General features: G+C 35.1%; 1 protein-coding gene across 1 annotated transcript in view; it reads right to left on the bottom strand.

The window, feature by feature from the left end:
* Positions 1 to 17578, bottom strand: part of LOC110098624 (probable histone acetyltransferase type B catalytic subunit) — a 74560-nt gene that overhangs the window by 23149 nt on the left and 33833 nt on the right. Inside the window, exon 4 of the mRNA XM_020825503.2 lies at positions 9964 to 10032. Coding sequence (XP_020681162.1) covers positions 9964 to 10032 — 69 coding nt within the window. The remainder of the gene's footprint in view (positions 1 to 9963; positions 10033 to 17578) is intronic.

Raw genomic sequence — 17578 nt, 5'->3', positions numbered from 1 at the left:
GAAGCAATTGATAGAGCAAAAGAGGCAATTGCTGCAAGCTTCAATAACAGTGATAAGTATGATCAAATTTTTAAAATGATTGATAGAAGATGAGAAGTGCAATTACACTGGCCTCTACATGCAGCGGGACATTTTTTAAATCCTGAATATTTCTTCAATAACCCTGATATTGCCAAGGATAAGGAAATAACTGATGGTCTTTACCAATGTATTGGAAGATTATCTCAAGATGTAGCTGAAGAAGATAAAATCAGTAATGAATTAAGTTTATACATTATGGGTGAAAGACTTTTTGGTATTCCTCCGGCTGTAAGACAAAGAACTACCCGATCTCCAGGTGTCATTATTTACAAAAAAATTAAGACTGATTTGTTATATAATATTGAAAAAAAATTCATTTCTTCCAGCAGATTAGTGGTTGGCATATGGACAATGAGCTCCCAATTTACAAAGCTTTGCTATCAAAGTCCTAAGTTTAACATGTAGTTCATCTGGATGCGAACGCAATTGGAGTATTTTTGAACATGTTAGTATTTTACAATGTATGTTTTAATTTTTTATATATGGTCATAATATATTAATGTAATAATATTTTAATTGCAGCTTCATAGCAACGAAGAAGCAAATTGGATCATGGTCGCTTAAAGGATTTAGTTTATGTGAAATATAATAGAGCACTGATTCGAAGATTCAATCATCGTGATGTCATTGATCCTATTTCTTTGACTGAGATAGATGATGCAAATGAATGGCTAACAGAAAAATTAGATGATGAGTCTGATGAAGAAAATGACTTTATTGCTGGAGATGAAGATTTAACTTGGACAAGTGTTGCTAAAGCTACTGATGTTTATGATAAAAGCTATAATATTCGGGAAAGATCTAAAGGGAAAGAGAAAGAATCTTCAATTAGCATGATGTTGCTATTGAGAATGATGATGAAGAGGGTGATGAAGAGAATTATGAAGTAGGAGACAATGTTGAAGAAGATAATGAAGCTTTTTTAACATTTGCTGATGATGATGATTCCCAAGAAAAGTAGATTAAATTCATATTTGATCTTTTAAAAAAAGATTGTAATATTTGAATTATGAGATATTTGGATGTTACTTAGTTGAACTTATATATGTTATAGTTGTCTTTTATTATTATGATAGTTTGTCTTTCATTTTTAATAATATTTCATATTCATGCTTATTATTTTATATTTTTTATATAGCTTGCGTCATGTTCAAAATAGCGCGCGCCGCGCCGTGCGCTATGCGCCATGGCTCCAAATGGACCTTTGCGCCATGGTGCGCCATTCGCCGTTAACAGGTATGATAGTAGCTGTTGGGGGTAATTTCAGTCGATATGCTACTGCTACAATCTTCTTCGGCACTTCATAAGGCCCAAAATACCTTGGAGCCATCTTTTCATTCCTCCTGTTGGCATCTATCTTCTGTCTATACGGTCGGAGCTTCAAGAACACCCTCTCCCCCACTTCAAATTGGATGTCCTTCATATGCCCATCTGTATGTTTCTTCATAATTTGTTGAGCTCTCAGTAAATGCCTCTTCAACTCCTCTAGCAATCGGTCCCTCTCCTCCAAGTACTCCTCTGCTGACGAAACGGAGGTACTGCTACTCCCAAAGTGCACCAAGTGTGGAGGATCCCGTCCGTACAACACCTTGAATGGGGTCATCTGTAAAGCAGAATGAAAAGACGTGTTGTACCAGTACTCCGCCCAAGATAGCCACTTGGCCCATAACTTGGGTGTCTCTGACACAAAGCATCTCAGGTACGTCTCCAAGCTCCTGTTAACTACTTCCATCTGCCCATCCGTCTGAGAGTGGCAAGCTGTGCTCCTCTTGAGAACTGTCCCCTGCAATCTGAATAACTCCCTCCAGAAATGACTGAGGAACACCTTATCCCTATCTGATATGATCGCCTCTGGTACTCCGTGTTACCTGACCACCCCCTCTTTTGACATAACATGACCCAAGTATTCAACACTAACTTGTGTGAAGCAGCATTTCTTCAAGTTAGCCCTCAGTTGGTACTCCTGCAGTACCTCTAACACCCTTTTCAAATGCTCCCAGTGCTCCTCCTCTGTCCTGTTGTAGATCAGGATGTCATCAAAGAATACCAGTACAAACCGTTTGAGATAAGGTTTGAAAACCTTATTCTTAAGGGCCTGGAAAGTAGTGGGAGCATTGAACAGGTCAAAAGGCATAACCAAGAACTCATAATGCCCTTCATGAGTTCTAAAGGCCGTCTTGGGTACATCCTCCTTCATCCGAATCTGATGGTAACCAGATTTCAAGTCTATCTTGCTAAAGATCACTGTTCCACTCAATTCATCTAGCAACTCGTCAATAACTAGTATAGGAAACTTGTCATGTACAGTTTTCTTGTTGAGTGCTCAGTAGTCCACACAAAAATGCCAGCTGACATCCTTCTTTTTCATCAATAGAACCGAACTCGAGAAGGGACTGAGATTTCTGCCTCGAGCATCTCTCTAATAAACATTTCTATTTTAACCTTTTGGAACTGAGGGTAGCGATACGGCCGTACACTAATGGGCGACACTCGTTCCTTCAACACGAAGGCATGTTCCTGCTCCCTCTGCGGTGGCAATCCCTGAGGTGGCTGAAACACCTCTTGGAACTTCTAAATCAATGGCTAAATGGAGAGGGGTATGTCTCCTCCCTCCTCCAATCTCGCTCCCTCCAGAATGTGCAACTCCACCAAATACCCTCCGCCCGTCAACTGAATGTCCCTCACTATCGTTTTAAGAGAAACCAGAAATTTGGAAAGCCCCGCATCTCCCTTAATCACTACCTTCCTTCCATACACCATCAACTCCATCGTGAGCGCTCCCCAATTCACTTTGGTGTCTCCCAAAGTTTGCAGTCATTTCATTCCCAGGATGACGTCGGTACTCCCAAGCTCTAGCGAAAGAAAATCTTCCCTCACCTGTATCCCCTGGATCGTCAGTTGCACTCCTCTGCAAATCCCCTGACCTCTCTTCACCTTCCCCGTACCCATCATCACCACATAACAACCGGTATCCACCAATCTCACTCCTAGTTGGTCGACGACCTGGGTGGAAATGAAATTGTGAGTAGCCCCACTATCAATCAACACCACTACCTCCCTATCCTCTATCTCTCCCTTCACCTTCATGGTGTGATTCGTAGGGAATCCAACTAGGGCTGCAAGTGAACCAAACGTTCGACGAGCTACTCGTTGTTCGGTTCGATTAAAGCTCATTTGTGATCGTTTAATAACTAAACAAACAAACTTGAATAATATTTTAAATACTCGATTCTTAAATAAACAAACTTGAACACTAATGCGTTCGGCTCATTTATGTTCATGAACAATATCATTTGAAGTTCATGAACAAGCTCGACATTAAGCTCGATAAGAAGCTCGATAAAAGCTCGATTCGTGTTCAATTTTGAACTCGTGAATAATCTCGATAAAAATAATTAATATTTGACTATATAATTAATAAATATAAATAATCATTACCTTTGCTATATAGACAATTGCTTTTATTATAAATGCATTTGTTCATAAATATGTTCATGAACGTATTTATTTGATAGTTAAAAAAAAATCGTTAAATATGTTCGTGAACAAGCTCGATAAACACTAAAAAAATGAACATGAACTGAACATGAATCGAACATGAACACTCATTAATTTAAATGTACCAAACATAAACACAAACAATAAAGCTCGAAAAAACATGAACCAAACTTGAACAAGCTGATATTAAATGAACACAAACATGAACACTCACATACTCGGCTCGACTCGGTTCGTTTGCAGCCCTAAATCCAACCTTTGAGTTCAGAGAAACCTCAGCCAGATCCAAGTGTAGCTTCTCCTCCATCTCCTCCTCACCTCCCTCAGTTTCCTCATCATCACAGATGGTGAGAACCTGAAGAGTTCGGTCCTTGCATTTATGCCCTGGCATGTACTTTTCATCTCACCTGAAGCACAACCCTTTAGCTATCTTCTCTTGCATCTCCTTCTCCGTCAGTCATTTGAAATTTCCTCCGCTTCCACCTCCTGTCTTTTCCTTGGTGGCCTCTCGACTCCCTCCTGTTGCCGGACCTTTAAGTGTTAGATGAGTGGTCGTCATCTTGCACGTGCCTCCGGTGCTGCTACTCCTGGTTCCCCTCTCCAAATTCCTCTGATTTTCCACCAGTTGGGCCAACTACATGGACTCCCCCAAGTCGCGGGGCATCAAAACGTTCACTGCTGCTAGGATCTCTGCCTTCAACCCTTTCATGAAATTTTCCTCCAATACTGTATCTGAGAGTCACTCCACCCTGCTAGCTAGGTGCTCAAACTGCTCCCGGTAATATGCTACTGATCCCTCCTTAGTCAGAGTAAAGAACTGCTCATAGAAGTCTCCTCCCCGATCGGTTTGGAAACGCTCTATTATGCAGTCTTTGAATTCCCTCCAATTCCTGATCGGCCTCCTCTGGTCTCTCCACTGAAACCACGATAGAGCTTTCCCTTCCAAGCACAATACCGCTGCTATCAGCTTTTCCTCCTCCGTCAACCCATTGACGGCGAAGTACCGCTCTACCTTGTAAATCCACCCATATGCATATTCTCCTTCAAATATGGGCATCTTCTACTTCCTCACCTTCTGGTCTCCACCATTTGTAAAACCCGAAAACGACGTTAATAGGTCATCGCACGCTTTTCAAAGCGCCGCGACGAAATTTAAGTGAAATTTTCAACTTTAACAAAATTCAACGAAAATAATTTTAGAAAATCCTACGCAAAATTCTGATCGTTTTGATACATATAACCCATACCTGATTTTGCTTATTTTTTGGAATTAAAATTTTCGAAATCTTCATAATACCGGTTTTGCCCCTAATCAATTTAATCGCCAGAATTATTTAAGGGTATAATGGTCATTTGCAAAACCCTTTCTCCCTAATATAGCAAAACCGAGCCCTCCCTTCTCATTTCACGCGTGACCGAGCGGAACGAAGAGAGGGCAACGGGCTAGGCGCGGACGGCGGGTTCCGCGAGGGCTTTCCGGCGACAATCTTCCGGCGAAGAAATTAGTCCAAATCGAAGAAGACGACAAGAGGATTACTCAGGTATAATTATTTTCAAACGAATCCCTCTCGCTCTCTAGATTTTTTAGAATGAAATTTCTAGGGTTTTTCCAAATTCTCATTTTCTTCCAAAATCTCTTTAAGAAATTGATACTGAATGATTAGAGAATCTTTTTAACAGTAGAAATGAAGTATTTGGAGGAGTTTTGGAAATTTATAAATTAGGTTTTTTGGACCTAAAAATTTATTTTCATAAGCATCTACAAAAATGATTCCTAAAGGTTTTGGAAATGTTTTTAAGAAAGAATTTTAAGTTTTAACAAAAAAATATCATTTTCTTAATTTTCATAAATTATTTCAATCCGAAAATTATATTATAATTACAATTACATGCTAGGGATTAGTTTAGGAGCAATATTTTAGTGAAATAAAAGATTTATGAATTTCCAAAATTTTAGTATTTATTAAATCCGAAAATTTAAGTTTATTTAATTAAATATTTATTAAGTGTCATAGGGAATTATTAAGGAAAAATAAAGGGTCAAATGACATGTCTCTTTTGAAATCATTTTAGGTTGTGAACATTAAAGTGAAAGAATTTTGTCGAAGCGACGTGCCATACTTGATTTGAGGTAGGTATTCATGTTTTTTTAAAAAAAAATTTAATGGTTTTGTTTTGTTCTATTATTCAATGCAAGTGATTGAAAAATTTATATTACACGAATTATGAATTTTTAGTTTTGGTAATATACATATTCAAGACTGTTATTTCATGAATTTAAGAAGCTTATTTCTTATGTTTAGAATAAATGTTTTATGATTTGAACATGATTTTCACAATTATTTTTCCATATGCATATGAATGAAAGATAGTATATTAAAAGAATGTGCATGCTGATGCGGAGTGTCCAATGGTAAAGGAGGCTCGTAGAGCCAATGATAAAGGAGGCTTGTAGAGCCAATGGTAAAGGAGGCTCGTAGAGCCAATGGTAAAGGAAATGGCCAAAATTTTGACTGGGTACCTGATCAGTACCAAATTGTGGGCACATCCGAAACGGGTGTTATTAAAACATTATGCATAATATGGTTCCTATATGTTCTCTTCAAATTATGAAAAAATTATGTTTAAAGAAAAAGGTAAATGAAAGGTATTACATAAAGGAAAGAGGTTAAGAAAAATGTTTCTTTTTATGTACTGATGAAAAATGTTTCTTTTTATGTACTGATACGAGATTATACAAGTTCGACGATCCTTTCATGTTTTCATACGAAATATTGCTTTATTTTAGTTTTATGTAAATTTTTATTTAAAAGACATGAATTACCTGCTGAGCGTTGGCTCATTCCACGCTTGAAATATTTTTCAGAAGATAAGTGATGGCTGCACGACGACCGTATACGTATCGTCGTAGGGGACCTCAGGAGGAAATGTTCTCTTTTATGATTTCATTTTGAGTCTTTGAGTTTGTTCCTGTGTAGTTTGTGAGTTTAAGTTTGAGTTTGAAATTTATGTAATTGTGAGAGCTTATGTAAGATTGATGGGTTTGAAACTTTTAGTAGTTTTGTGTGTTGAATAGTATGAAACTCTCTTTTAGTTTTGACGTTATTAGTGGCTCTTTCATATTTCTAGATGATGTTTGTATACTACTATTACGATCTTTAATAAAGTTATTCATGTTTTATATGCTTTATCTGTACGATTGACTGTTCCCGCCCCGTTAACTCGGGCTAACCGGGCCGGGTCGTGACACCATTTCTCCTGATTCTTCCATAATTTCTCCTTTCACAAGTGCTAGGTCCACCCCATGTGTCCCGATCTTCCCTTGCTCTGCCATAGTCCAAACTCCCTTTGAAATTCTCCCTTCTTTCTTCAAAATCAACACCTTGGCGGCCATAGTATCCTTCTTGGTGTTCCCCATATCCTCCTCTTACTTCCCTCTAAACAAGCTCCAAATGGGGTCTTCTTCCTTCTCCTTTTACGATCTCCGCCTCATCTTCCTCTCTATGGATTTCAGAGTTCTTACTTTTTCCATCCATCCCTTTTACCACTGAAGCCGCCGTTTGATTTTAAATTTCTAACATTTTTTCATCATATCTCGGAGGTCGGCGACTTGTCCCTCCATGGAAGAAACCCTTTTCTCCACTGTCGTTTTGTTTTGATTCATCTCCCCTTCAAGTCTTTCCTCCAAGGCATCCACTTTTTTTGCGGCCATCAAAATCCGGAGTTCGTAAATTCACAAAAACAGAATTTTGGACACAAAAAACAACAAGTTCTTCCTATTTGGAATGAAAAACTACTACTGGAATCCGTCGAAAACAGCCCTCCACCAGTCCCGAGACTTGCTCTGATACCAATTTGATAGGAAATACTTGAGTTCGCAAGCAAACCTATCACTAATTGGAGGAAAACAGCGAGAAATAAGTAAAATCTGAGCGAAATCAGCCCAAAACGATAGATTACAATAAGGGAAGCAAAGCAAAACCAACACGAAAGCAAGATACAAGTGATCCTCAATTCGCGAGGAGGATCATCTCTCCCAAATCTCTAAACAAGAGCGTCTAGAGCCCAAACACCAAGAAACCATAATTCTCAATCAATCAAAACATAAAAACTCCCTAATTCCCTCATCCCCTTTAATACAAGATCTTTCCTATTTTAATTTCCCTCCCAAATCCTAGTCTCCCCACTCCGTTTGAATTTTCAATCCATTGGAATAGTGGGGCCCGACCCATTAGGCGAGCCAAGCAAAGGAGGTGGAAGTCTCCGCATCCTATAGACCAGCGGCCCCCTTTGGGCCAAGAAACGGTCTAACATCATACTACACCTTCGACAATGGTAATCACTCCAATAATCAAGTTTATCGCTATTATAAATCATCTTTAATACAAACCAATGTTGATGCATTGATTGTTAGCAATATTCTCAAGATAATCAAGAATATTATGAAGAATATAAATATCATCATTACGAAAGATCACTATATGTATGATCATCCCATCCATCCCCACCCAAACCTTCTCATCATGTTAACAGATCATATAATATTCTAGTTTCTTTACTCCAAAGATTTAGATACTTGGGTCTGTTCCAAAATTTCAGGCAACTCTATCATCTATATCAATTCAAAATCTAAATCCTTACATCATATTTAGCTTTGATGATTAATATTTTAATGATCCAAATTATTTAGTAGGCTTAATGATGATAATGACTATTATCAACTTTTTTTTACTATTATCAACAATTGATCCTCATGTTAAGCTTTAGACTCGAAGTTGTGTCCGAGGCTATCCTTGAACCTAAATAGGAGATCGTATCCAACCCAACTAGCATTGTTTAAAAGTACTCAGATGAATAAACAAGTTGATCCAAAAATTTAGACTCTTAAAAGTTTTTTTCATCTGATTATAGATTGTTCCATATGTTAAAAAATGATTGATTCTCCAACAACAATACAAGTCGAGTTCATGTTAGCATTACTCCATATAATTATATGATCCTCACCTATTATATCAGTTTGAGAGAATTGTACGATGCATGTCAACATCTAAATCTGAAGACTCTAAATCATATTTCATAAGTTCATACCGCACAAGTTGAAAATTCAAGAGATAATTGTGAACTAATTCCACCACCTCCTTTATAGAGAGCAAACATCTAAGAGAAGCCTTCTGCAACACTCTTTAGGAGAACAATTCCATTAACTTCAAAAGAATAATAGACAAGCATCAAAATATTTTGATACATTTAGTTTTTAATTATTTATAGCAATTCCCTCCTAAAAAAAATAATTGGAAATAATTGGAAATCAATTTTCATATTTGATTTCCCTAAAAAGAAATAATTGGAAATCAATTTTCATATAAAATTATTATAAATATAGGATTCATCTCTTTATGAGGATTTATCCAATTTTAAATTTCAAGTACTCTGCATTGTCCATACAACTCAATTTGTATAAATAGGAATATGGAGCATTATATATAATCATTTAATAATATCACTTAAAACACATCAAAATTCCACCTGGTTCTCCTAAACTACTATCACACTCATTTCTCTTTCTCATGGGGTTCTCTTTCTTTCCATAACAAGCTGTCTCTCTCTCTCCTCAGAAAGACAAATTCCAAGATTACCAAGATCTCATACTTAATCCAAAGACATCTCTCGTGGCATTCTCTCTCTCCAATTCCTGAAGCTCTCATGGCATTGATTCAGAATGATGGAAATTTCTCAAGGGAAGCTCAGCTTACCTGTCCCTAACCCATTTCTCCCTAAAATCATCTCTATACAAGCCTAGACATCATAAATAAGGACCCATCAAAAATTTGACATCAAGAGCGATTCTTTCACTAAATCAAATTAATTAATGTAGCAAAATAAAAATAGTAGAACTAAGTAAGATAGGGAGGATAAATTTATGCAGCAGTAGTACATAATATTCAGGATGTCATAATTAATTTTTTCAGAGAATAATTGCAAACAGTTCTTTGTTTGCTTGGCCGTCACTGTTTCATAGACATGTAATCAATGTTAGCACATAAAAAGGTCAGCAACTTGCAAAGGAATCATTGTCACAGACAAGATAATTACTCTCCATGTCTAAAGATAATTTTAACTGCAACATCAGGCATTATTACATAAACATCACCAGCATTTCAGTCCGATGAAGTTGAATACTATGTAATTAACTCCTGTAAAATTGGTTTTAAGAGGCCATCAAACCCACTAATCATCCTTTCCAATGCATTTTCATTTACGATCACAATAATGGAGACATTTTTTCACCATATATGACTAACTGTGCGTATACAAGATGTTGCAAGCAGACTAGTGCAAAGAATGTATTCACAAAAAAACAAATAAATTAAAGATAATACTTACATCAACTGCGCTTGCATATGAAATATCAGCATATGCATAAAAAGATACAGAGCTCAACCATATGTTAATCTGTACAAAAAAAAAATCAATATTTAGAAAAAAAAAAGAATGTTAAAAATATAAGCTTACAGAGAGATAATTACAAATCATTTCAATCTACAAATAGCAACATAATGGCGTAGATACTTGCAAAATGAGTGTGCTACTTATAGGCTTATAGCAACATAACAGCGAAGATACTTGCAAATGCTCGTCTACAAAAAGATGAGCTTAATAAGAGAACCGAATCTAAACATTTCAATCTACAAATAGCAACATAACAGCCAAACTTAACAAAATGTTCATGCTACTTATTTTTTACAGGCGCAATTCAGAGAATAGACGCTAATACAGAGAAAACTGGAATACTACTAAAAAGAGAAAGTATAGCTCTACAATTCCGTTGCTTTTTAGGTACCCTTTTTGATCAGATTGGCTTCGTCATGTTATGAGTATATTCATCCAATAATATAATCCTAATTTTATCTCAAAATTTGTTGACATATCTTTTGCATACTAAAACTAAGGATCCAGATAATAGACTATTACATGTTAGTGATGATGAAACTGCAGCTCCACTTTTCAACAATAATATTACAATATTTCTTGTAGCTACTCTCTTCTCCATCTATATCATGGGAAATCAACTCCGATTTATCCATTGCATTATATATAAAATCCATTGGAGGCTTTTCTCAGGATCTACCATCATCGTCAAAACCTGAACTAGTGACCGAGTTGTTGTAATAACATAAAGCACACTCTATTAGGATCTGTCATTAAAAATGATCTTCTTAACTTCTTTCCCATCAGATTTTCTTAACCAAGTCAAATTAAATGTAATGTTGAAGTGAATATAGCCTCCAATAGCTGCCTAGCCTCTAATATGTTTTGCAAAGTCAAATAAACTGTGGTAAATCTTATTATTATAGATATCAATATTTCTTTTCAAACTTTTCATAAGTGTCAATTTAATTGTAATCACATATGAATTTGCTTATCTTTTATACTTAGTACATTCTTATGCTATGGCAGTGTAATATCCGCTGCAACAGTATTTTGACTGATTGAATTGAATCTAGTAAGCTTCGATGTTTGAGATTCTGCATTTTTTTGTGTATGTCAGTGAATGTCTCTAAATGCTTATGCGTGCATTTTTCTATTTTAAATCATGTCCTTAGAGTTCTGTGTGTGAAAAATCTACATGCGTGAATCTTTTCCTTAAGAGCACTACGGCATTGTGTAGGGGAGTGTTAGGATGCTTAGCTCTCTATATTTTCTATTTTGAAAAAAGAAAAAAATTTCGGGGAGCACTGCGACGCCGCAACACCGTGCTCTTTGTATTTCATAATTTTTAAGAAAATGCTGCGATGCTATGAAATAAATTTTTATATAAATATTTGGCAGTAAAATAAAAAAAGTATAATCCATTTCTTCCCTAAACCTAACCGACTAGAGAGAGAGAGGAGAATTATAATGAAAGAAAGATCGATTCAAACAACTTCAAACCATTTTGATATATCAGACCAGTATAAAATTGTTTGGATTGAGCTATGTTATATTTTTCCTGTCTTGCTTTTTAATAATTCAAAGTCTTTGCAATTTTTTAATTTAAATTCTGAAATTTCAACGCAAAAGTGGGTGCATTCTGATATCTGATAAATATTCACCACGCAACTTTTGATATGTTATAGACAAGAAAATTCTGCACATTTTGATATATTATTTGTGAATTTTCACCAAGCAGTTTTGCCTTTTTGTAAAATTAAGCATTCCAAAAAAATATTGTAAGACTAACAAATCATGCTTTAGTATAATAAAAAATTTGGAACATAACTGTGAATAATGTGTAATAATTTGGTTGTAATTTAAAAATATGAAAATTTGTGTGCGGGTTTACACCAAAATTCTATCAGCTTTGCTGCTAGTAGAGCTCTATAAAATTTTGTAATAGGTCTGATATTATTTTTTATATCTAAAAATATAATTATTTTTGTATTTATATATCAGTCTGAATTGAAAAAATTTTAATGATTGACAGAAAATTTTGATGCACTGTGTGCTAGGAGCTATAAGTGCATGAAATTTTGAATCTGTTTTTTTTTTAAATGCCTAATTCTAAATATCTATGATACTAAGCACTGACAGTTAGAAAAGCTTGTTATCTAATATGTTTGCATAAAGAGTCATAAATGATCAAATTCTAAAGTTTGTATTTGTTGGGAGATATAAGGATCTGAGGGGAATAAAAGTGATTTGTTCTGAGCAATTAATGTGGTGCATCTAAATTTCTATTATTTATGATCTGGTGGTTCATATTTATAATTTTTATTTCTATTATATGTGAAATATGTGCATTTCAATTATTTTGAGCTAACACTGAATCTGAAATTATATACCAATATGCACTGAGACATCGTAGATAAGGGTAATGTTCTGAATAATCAGTTTAAAATTCTATAAGGATAGTATGCTTAAATGTTTATGTTCATCTACTATTCTTTATGTATTATTAAGAATTTAGATAAGTTTAGTGTAGCCAACTGAGTCATGATTTTGATAGGAAACTCTTGTAGATTTCAAGTAAATCCTATCAAATTCAGAAAATCATCGAGAAAACTTCCACACTCCAAAAGAAAATCAGAAAAATAGTAATTTTATTGCAATAATCAAATAGAATGGAATAAACCACAAGATACAAGTGATCTTCTATTCGAGAGGAGGATCGATCTCTCCCAATCTCCAGACGAATCTAGAGCCCAAAACCTAAACCTAAGAGATCCCAAATTCAGTCAAATTCAAGATGCCCTAACCCCTGGAAAACAAACTATTTAATACATACAATTCAAAAGGAAATCTCTAAACAGTCCCAACATTCAATTTCCCTCCTAAACTTTTTCAAAAATCCTTTCTAAAAGGTTCTGTGGAGCTTTGCGGTCCGCTCGGCCTCCGCAGGAGAGGCGGAACTTCCGCCTCTATTCGCCTGGGCAGGTCCTGTGTGGACCGGCTGGACCGGTCTAACATATTTGTCATACTTGCTATTTCTGCATCTGTTTCAAGTTAAGGTAAATGAAAGGGGGGGAGGTTAAGTAGAGAGAGGTTGTAAGATCTAATTTTTGAGTCTGTATAGGTATGTTCTATTTAGATTTTTGGCAATCATGACTTTCTATTTTTGTGTAGCAATTCTATATTATACAATGTTTGTAAATGATTATTTTGATTGTTTAATTTTTTAAGATGAATGAATGAAAATGAAATTTTGAAGATGAGTATTTATGTATTTATTTGATGTTATTTAGTAGCTTGTAGTATGTTATTATTATAAGATTAAAAAAAAAACTCCTTCCAAATAGATCTTGAGAGTCTATCCTAATGTAATCTAACACAATATGACATGTTCAATATATAGGTTATATCAAGTTAGATAATGACAATTTTTTGTATCAGAGTCATGATTTGAAGGAATTGATTGTAACATAATTATAAGATTGATCTGTGGATGAGTGAGAAGGGTATGAGTAATATTAGGAATTCATTTCATCTTCTATTTTTTATGTGCATGTATCATTCATCAGTGTTAATTATGTAATTGTATCTACTTGATCTGTAAGAACCAAAGATGACTGAAGGGAAAAATTATAATCAAGCTTTGTCGGTTCATAATATAGCAGGAGTTGTCAGTTATGATTCTATTTCTAAGTTAATAATGTTAGTAGTACAATTGATGGGCGAGGCTAATAAGTCTTTTATGAGATCTGATGACATAAACAAACATATGTAAATATTTCTAGGGGTGTCAATTTCGGGTCACGGGTCGAGTTCGGGTCGATCCCGGAACTGACTCAGCACTATTCAGATCAACCCGAACCCGACCCGTTATTGCAAACAAATTGATTTTTCGAACCCGAACCCCGCTTCAGGTCTGGGTCAACTCGACACAACCCGAATGACCCGGGACCAATCAAAATTGCTAGTTTTCGGGTAAAAAATTGATCAATCTCCAATTTTAGGGTAAAAAATGAGCCAATCTCGGATTTTCGAGTCAAAAATGGGTTTTCGGGTCAAAAAAAGTTTACTGGGTCAAACCGAAACCGACCCGATTTTTCAAACGGGTTGATTTGTTGAACTTGAACCCAACCTGTTTTGGGTCCGGGTTAACCCAAAATTTTGGGGTCGGATTAAAGTCTAGTTTTCAGGTCATGCCAAATATTGACACCCCTAAATATTTATAAGATTGAAACTTAAAAGGTTTTTTGTGGAACCCCGTGCAATAAAGGACTGACTTATGAGACTGGAATAAACTTGTGATAGTATGTAGTGCCCATTTGAAAGAAAAGTGCCTATGGCTACCTTTCTGTTAGATGGAGAGGGTAAACGTTGGTTGTTGGGCCAGCAAAAGAAAAAAATTTATGGAAAGTTGAATGCTCTGATCTCCTGAGAGGAGTTTACTAATACATTCAAATAGTGGTTCGTGTCTCCTGCACTACAGCAAATGCAAGAGTCATTTCTGAGATTGATTCAAGGGAGCAAGATGGTGCAATAAATTAATGAATTTCCTGTATTAGTCAGGTATGCTCCACAACTTGTTTGTACATCTGAGGTGTTGTAGATTTCTGAAAGGGCTCCAAGACGGTCTGAGGCATCCTTTGGTGTTATTTCATATCTTTGATTTCTCTAAACTAGTGGAGAGAGCCCATTTGTTAGAGAATGATCTACCAGCTACTCAATGACGATGAACTGCTAGCAAAAGAGATCTGGAGGAGACTTTTAAGAGAATTTAGTGAGAAGAATAGTAGGTTTAGGCATGAAAATGCTAGAAAAAGCTTATTCAGATCTACATTTATCAGCGATAATGTAGTAGCATCCGTTCGTTCTGTCAATTGAGTGTCTGTTTGTCAAAAGCTATGGAAGGAGACATTTGGTTCAATGTTATAAAGTGTCTGGGCAAAGCTTTCAACATGACCATATTGGCCATACGGTGGCTGATATCCATAGTTTGGATCAGATAAACGTTCTGATGTGAGAGTGGCTAGCTATAGACAGATAGGAAGACTGAGAGCAGTCCCATCCCGTGCTTTCAGTGAGGGGTCGTCTAGTCGAGGAAGTGGACAGCTGGCAGGGAGACTGATTACATGCAGTCAGAGAGAGTATGGTGCCTCTATTGCTCCAACTCCCGTACAGGCCAAAGTAAATAGACGCTCAATATGAACCTAAGAATTCACCTTATGTGGTAACAGGTAAGGTTTCAATTTCCATTATTCCGTGTAGAATTCTTTTGCAGCTTAAAATTTCATTTCCCTGTTAAATTGATCTTTTGTAATATTGTAATCTACTTTGTTTGTTATTTTAGTCACTGGCGATTGTATGGTGACTAGTCTTATTTTCATGTGTGAGATAGAAATTTTGGAAATCTAAATTGATAATGTTGCCTCTGAATGAGTTTGATGTTGTTCTAAAGATGGATTGATTTAGTATGAAACTCATATTTGATTCTTCAAAAAAGAGGATAACATTGTTTCTAGGTAGAGAGAGTTATTATTTTTAGGGAATTAGATAAATACTATCATATTTGATATTTGCTTTATAAGTAAATAAATTGCGAATAAAAAGGAGAATATTATATACTTAACATATGTGAAAGATAAGAGAATAATTTTTAAACAAACTGAAAATATCCCTATAGTGAAAGAGTTTCTTGATGTATTTACTGAAGAATTGGTCGGTTTACCACCTAACAGTGAAATGGTGTTTTGTATTGAAGTACTATCAAATACTACTCCAATTGCTAAGATTCTATATAGCATGGCATGGCACCTAAAGAGCTACAGGATTTGAAAGTATAATCACAAGAGCTGGTAGATAGAGATTTGTTAGACCCAATTTATCCCTATATGGTGCAAGTTTTGTTTGTAAAAAAGGACGGAACGATGAGGATGCGTATAGAATGCAAGAAAATAAATGAAGTGACAATTAAGAATAAATATCCTCTGCTTAAGATTAATAATATGTTTGATCATTTGGAGGGTGTTCATGTATTTTCTAAGATTAATTTGCAATATGAATATCACCAATTAAAGGTAAAAGATGTAGAAAATATTGCTTTTAGCATTAAGAATAGTCAATACGAGCTTTTAGTCATTCCTTTTGAGATCACTAATGCACATGCCGTTTTTATGAATAAGAAATACAATATTTAGGATCATCTCATTCATTTTGTTATTATTTTTATTGCTAATATTCTGATGTATTCAATAATTGAAGAAAATCATGCAACCCATCTGAAAATTATTCGAAGACATTGAGACAACACAAACATATGCTAAACTTTCTAAACGTGATTTATGGTAAAAGGGCATTTCATTTTTGGAGCATGTTGTGAACAGTGATAGAATTTTTGTAGATATCCAAAAGTGCAAGCAAATGAAAATTGGTCAAAGCCTACTATCATATTTAAGATACGTAACTTCTTGGGTATAGCTAGATACTATAGAAAATTTGTGAAAAAATTCTCTCAAATTTTTGTCCCTCTGAAGAGATTAACACAGAAAGTAGTGCACTTTGAGTGGACATCTGATTGTGAGAACAATTTTCATAAACCTAAAAATTGTCTGATATTAACTTCGACAATCTCATCTGATACAAAAGGATTTCAAGAAATTAATAATGGCCAAAGGTTTTTGCACAATTGGGTATTGAGTTGTTTTTTATTCGTGAGGCGAAGCATAAGCCTCAAGGTGTTTTGAGGCGTAAGTTCCAAAATCAAAATATTGCGTTAAGTCAAAATAAATTTTAAAAGTAATTTTTAATATAATACTCAAATAATATGTTAAAGGATGACATGTTAACTTTCTATTGAATTATAAAGTAACAAATTGATATAAATATGAAATAAAAAATAGCACAAAACATAAAGTGGCAAGTGATAAATTGCGTGAAATAAAATTGAAATCTAAATTTCACAAGAGCAAAAAAATATTAAATATATGAATGATATAAAAGTATCATATAATATCAAGTTTAACTCTAAATTCATTTTTTCTTAATTCTCTATTAATCCATATTTAATTCCTAAGGAAAACTAAAATAGTTGAGAAAAACCTAAAAATCGTCTGCACTATCATCACTGAGGGGGTTTTAAAGGAGTTGTCATCATAACAACAAATTGGTCTCTCCCTTGTCTGATCCTATGGGGTCTAATATTTCTCAATTTGCTTCTTCTTCATTTATTTCAGTTATCTTTCTCTTTCATAAATGTTTTTCTTTAACACAAAAATGAGATTAAATTTTGGTACTCGAAAGTTGCTTTAAGAAGCAGTAAAAAAGCCGTCCCAAATGACGCCTAATACTCTTAAATTTTTAGAGGAGGTGGTGGTGTGTGAGTTTCAAGTGATTCCCAACAAAGGCTACGACGACGATAACTATGGACAAAACGGAGGGCTAGAGGATAAGGTAGTCGAGAGGAAGTTATTACAGCTTAGGGGTGCATTAAAGCGTGATTTGCTCGAGGCTTTAGTTTATGATTTAGTAAGTTTTAATAAAAATTTATAAATAGGATGAGGCGTAAGCCTCACGTCAG

Source organism: Dendrobium catenatum, unplaced genomic scaffold (assembly GCF_001605985.2).
Source record: "Dendrobium catenatum unplaced genomic scaffold, ASM160598v2 fragScaff_scaffold_1410, whole genome shotgun sequence".
Lineage (NCBI taxonomy): Eukaryota > Viridiplantae > Streptophyta > Magnoliopsida > Asparagales > Orchidaceae > Dendrobium > Dendrobium catenatum.
The sequence above is the reverse complement of the archived record's forward strand: the minus strand, read 5'-3'. Positions and strand labels throughout refer to the sequence as shown.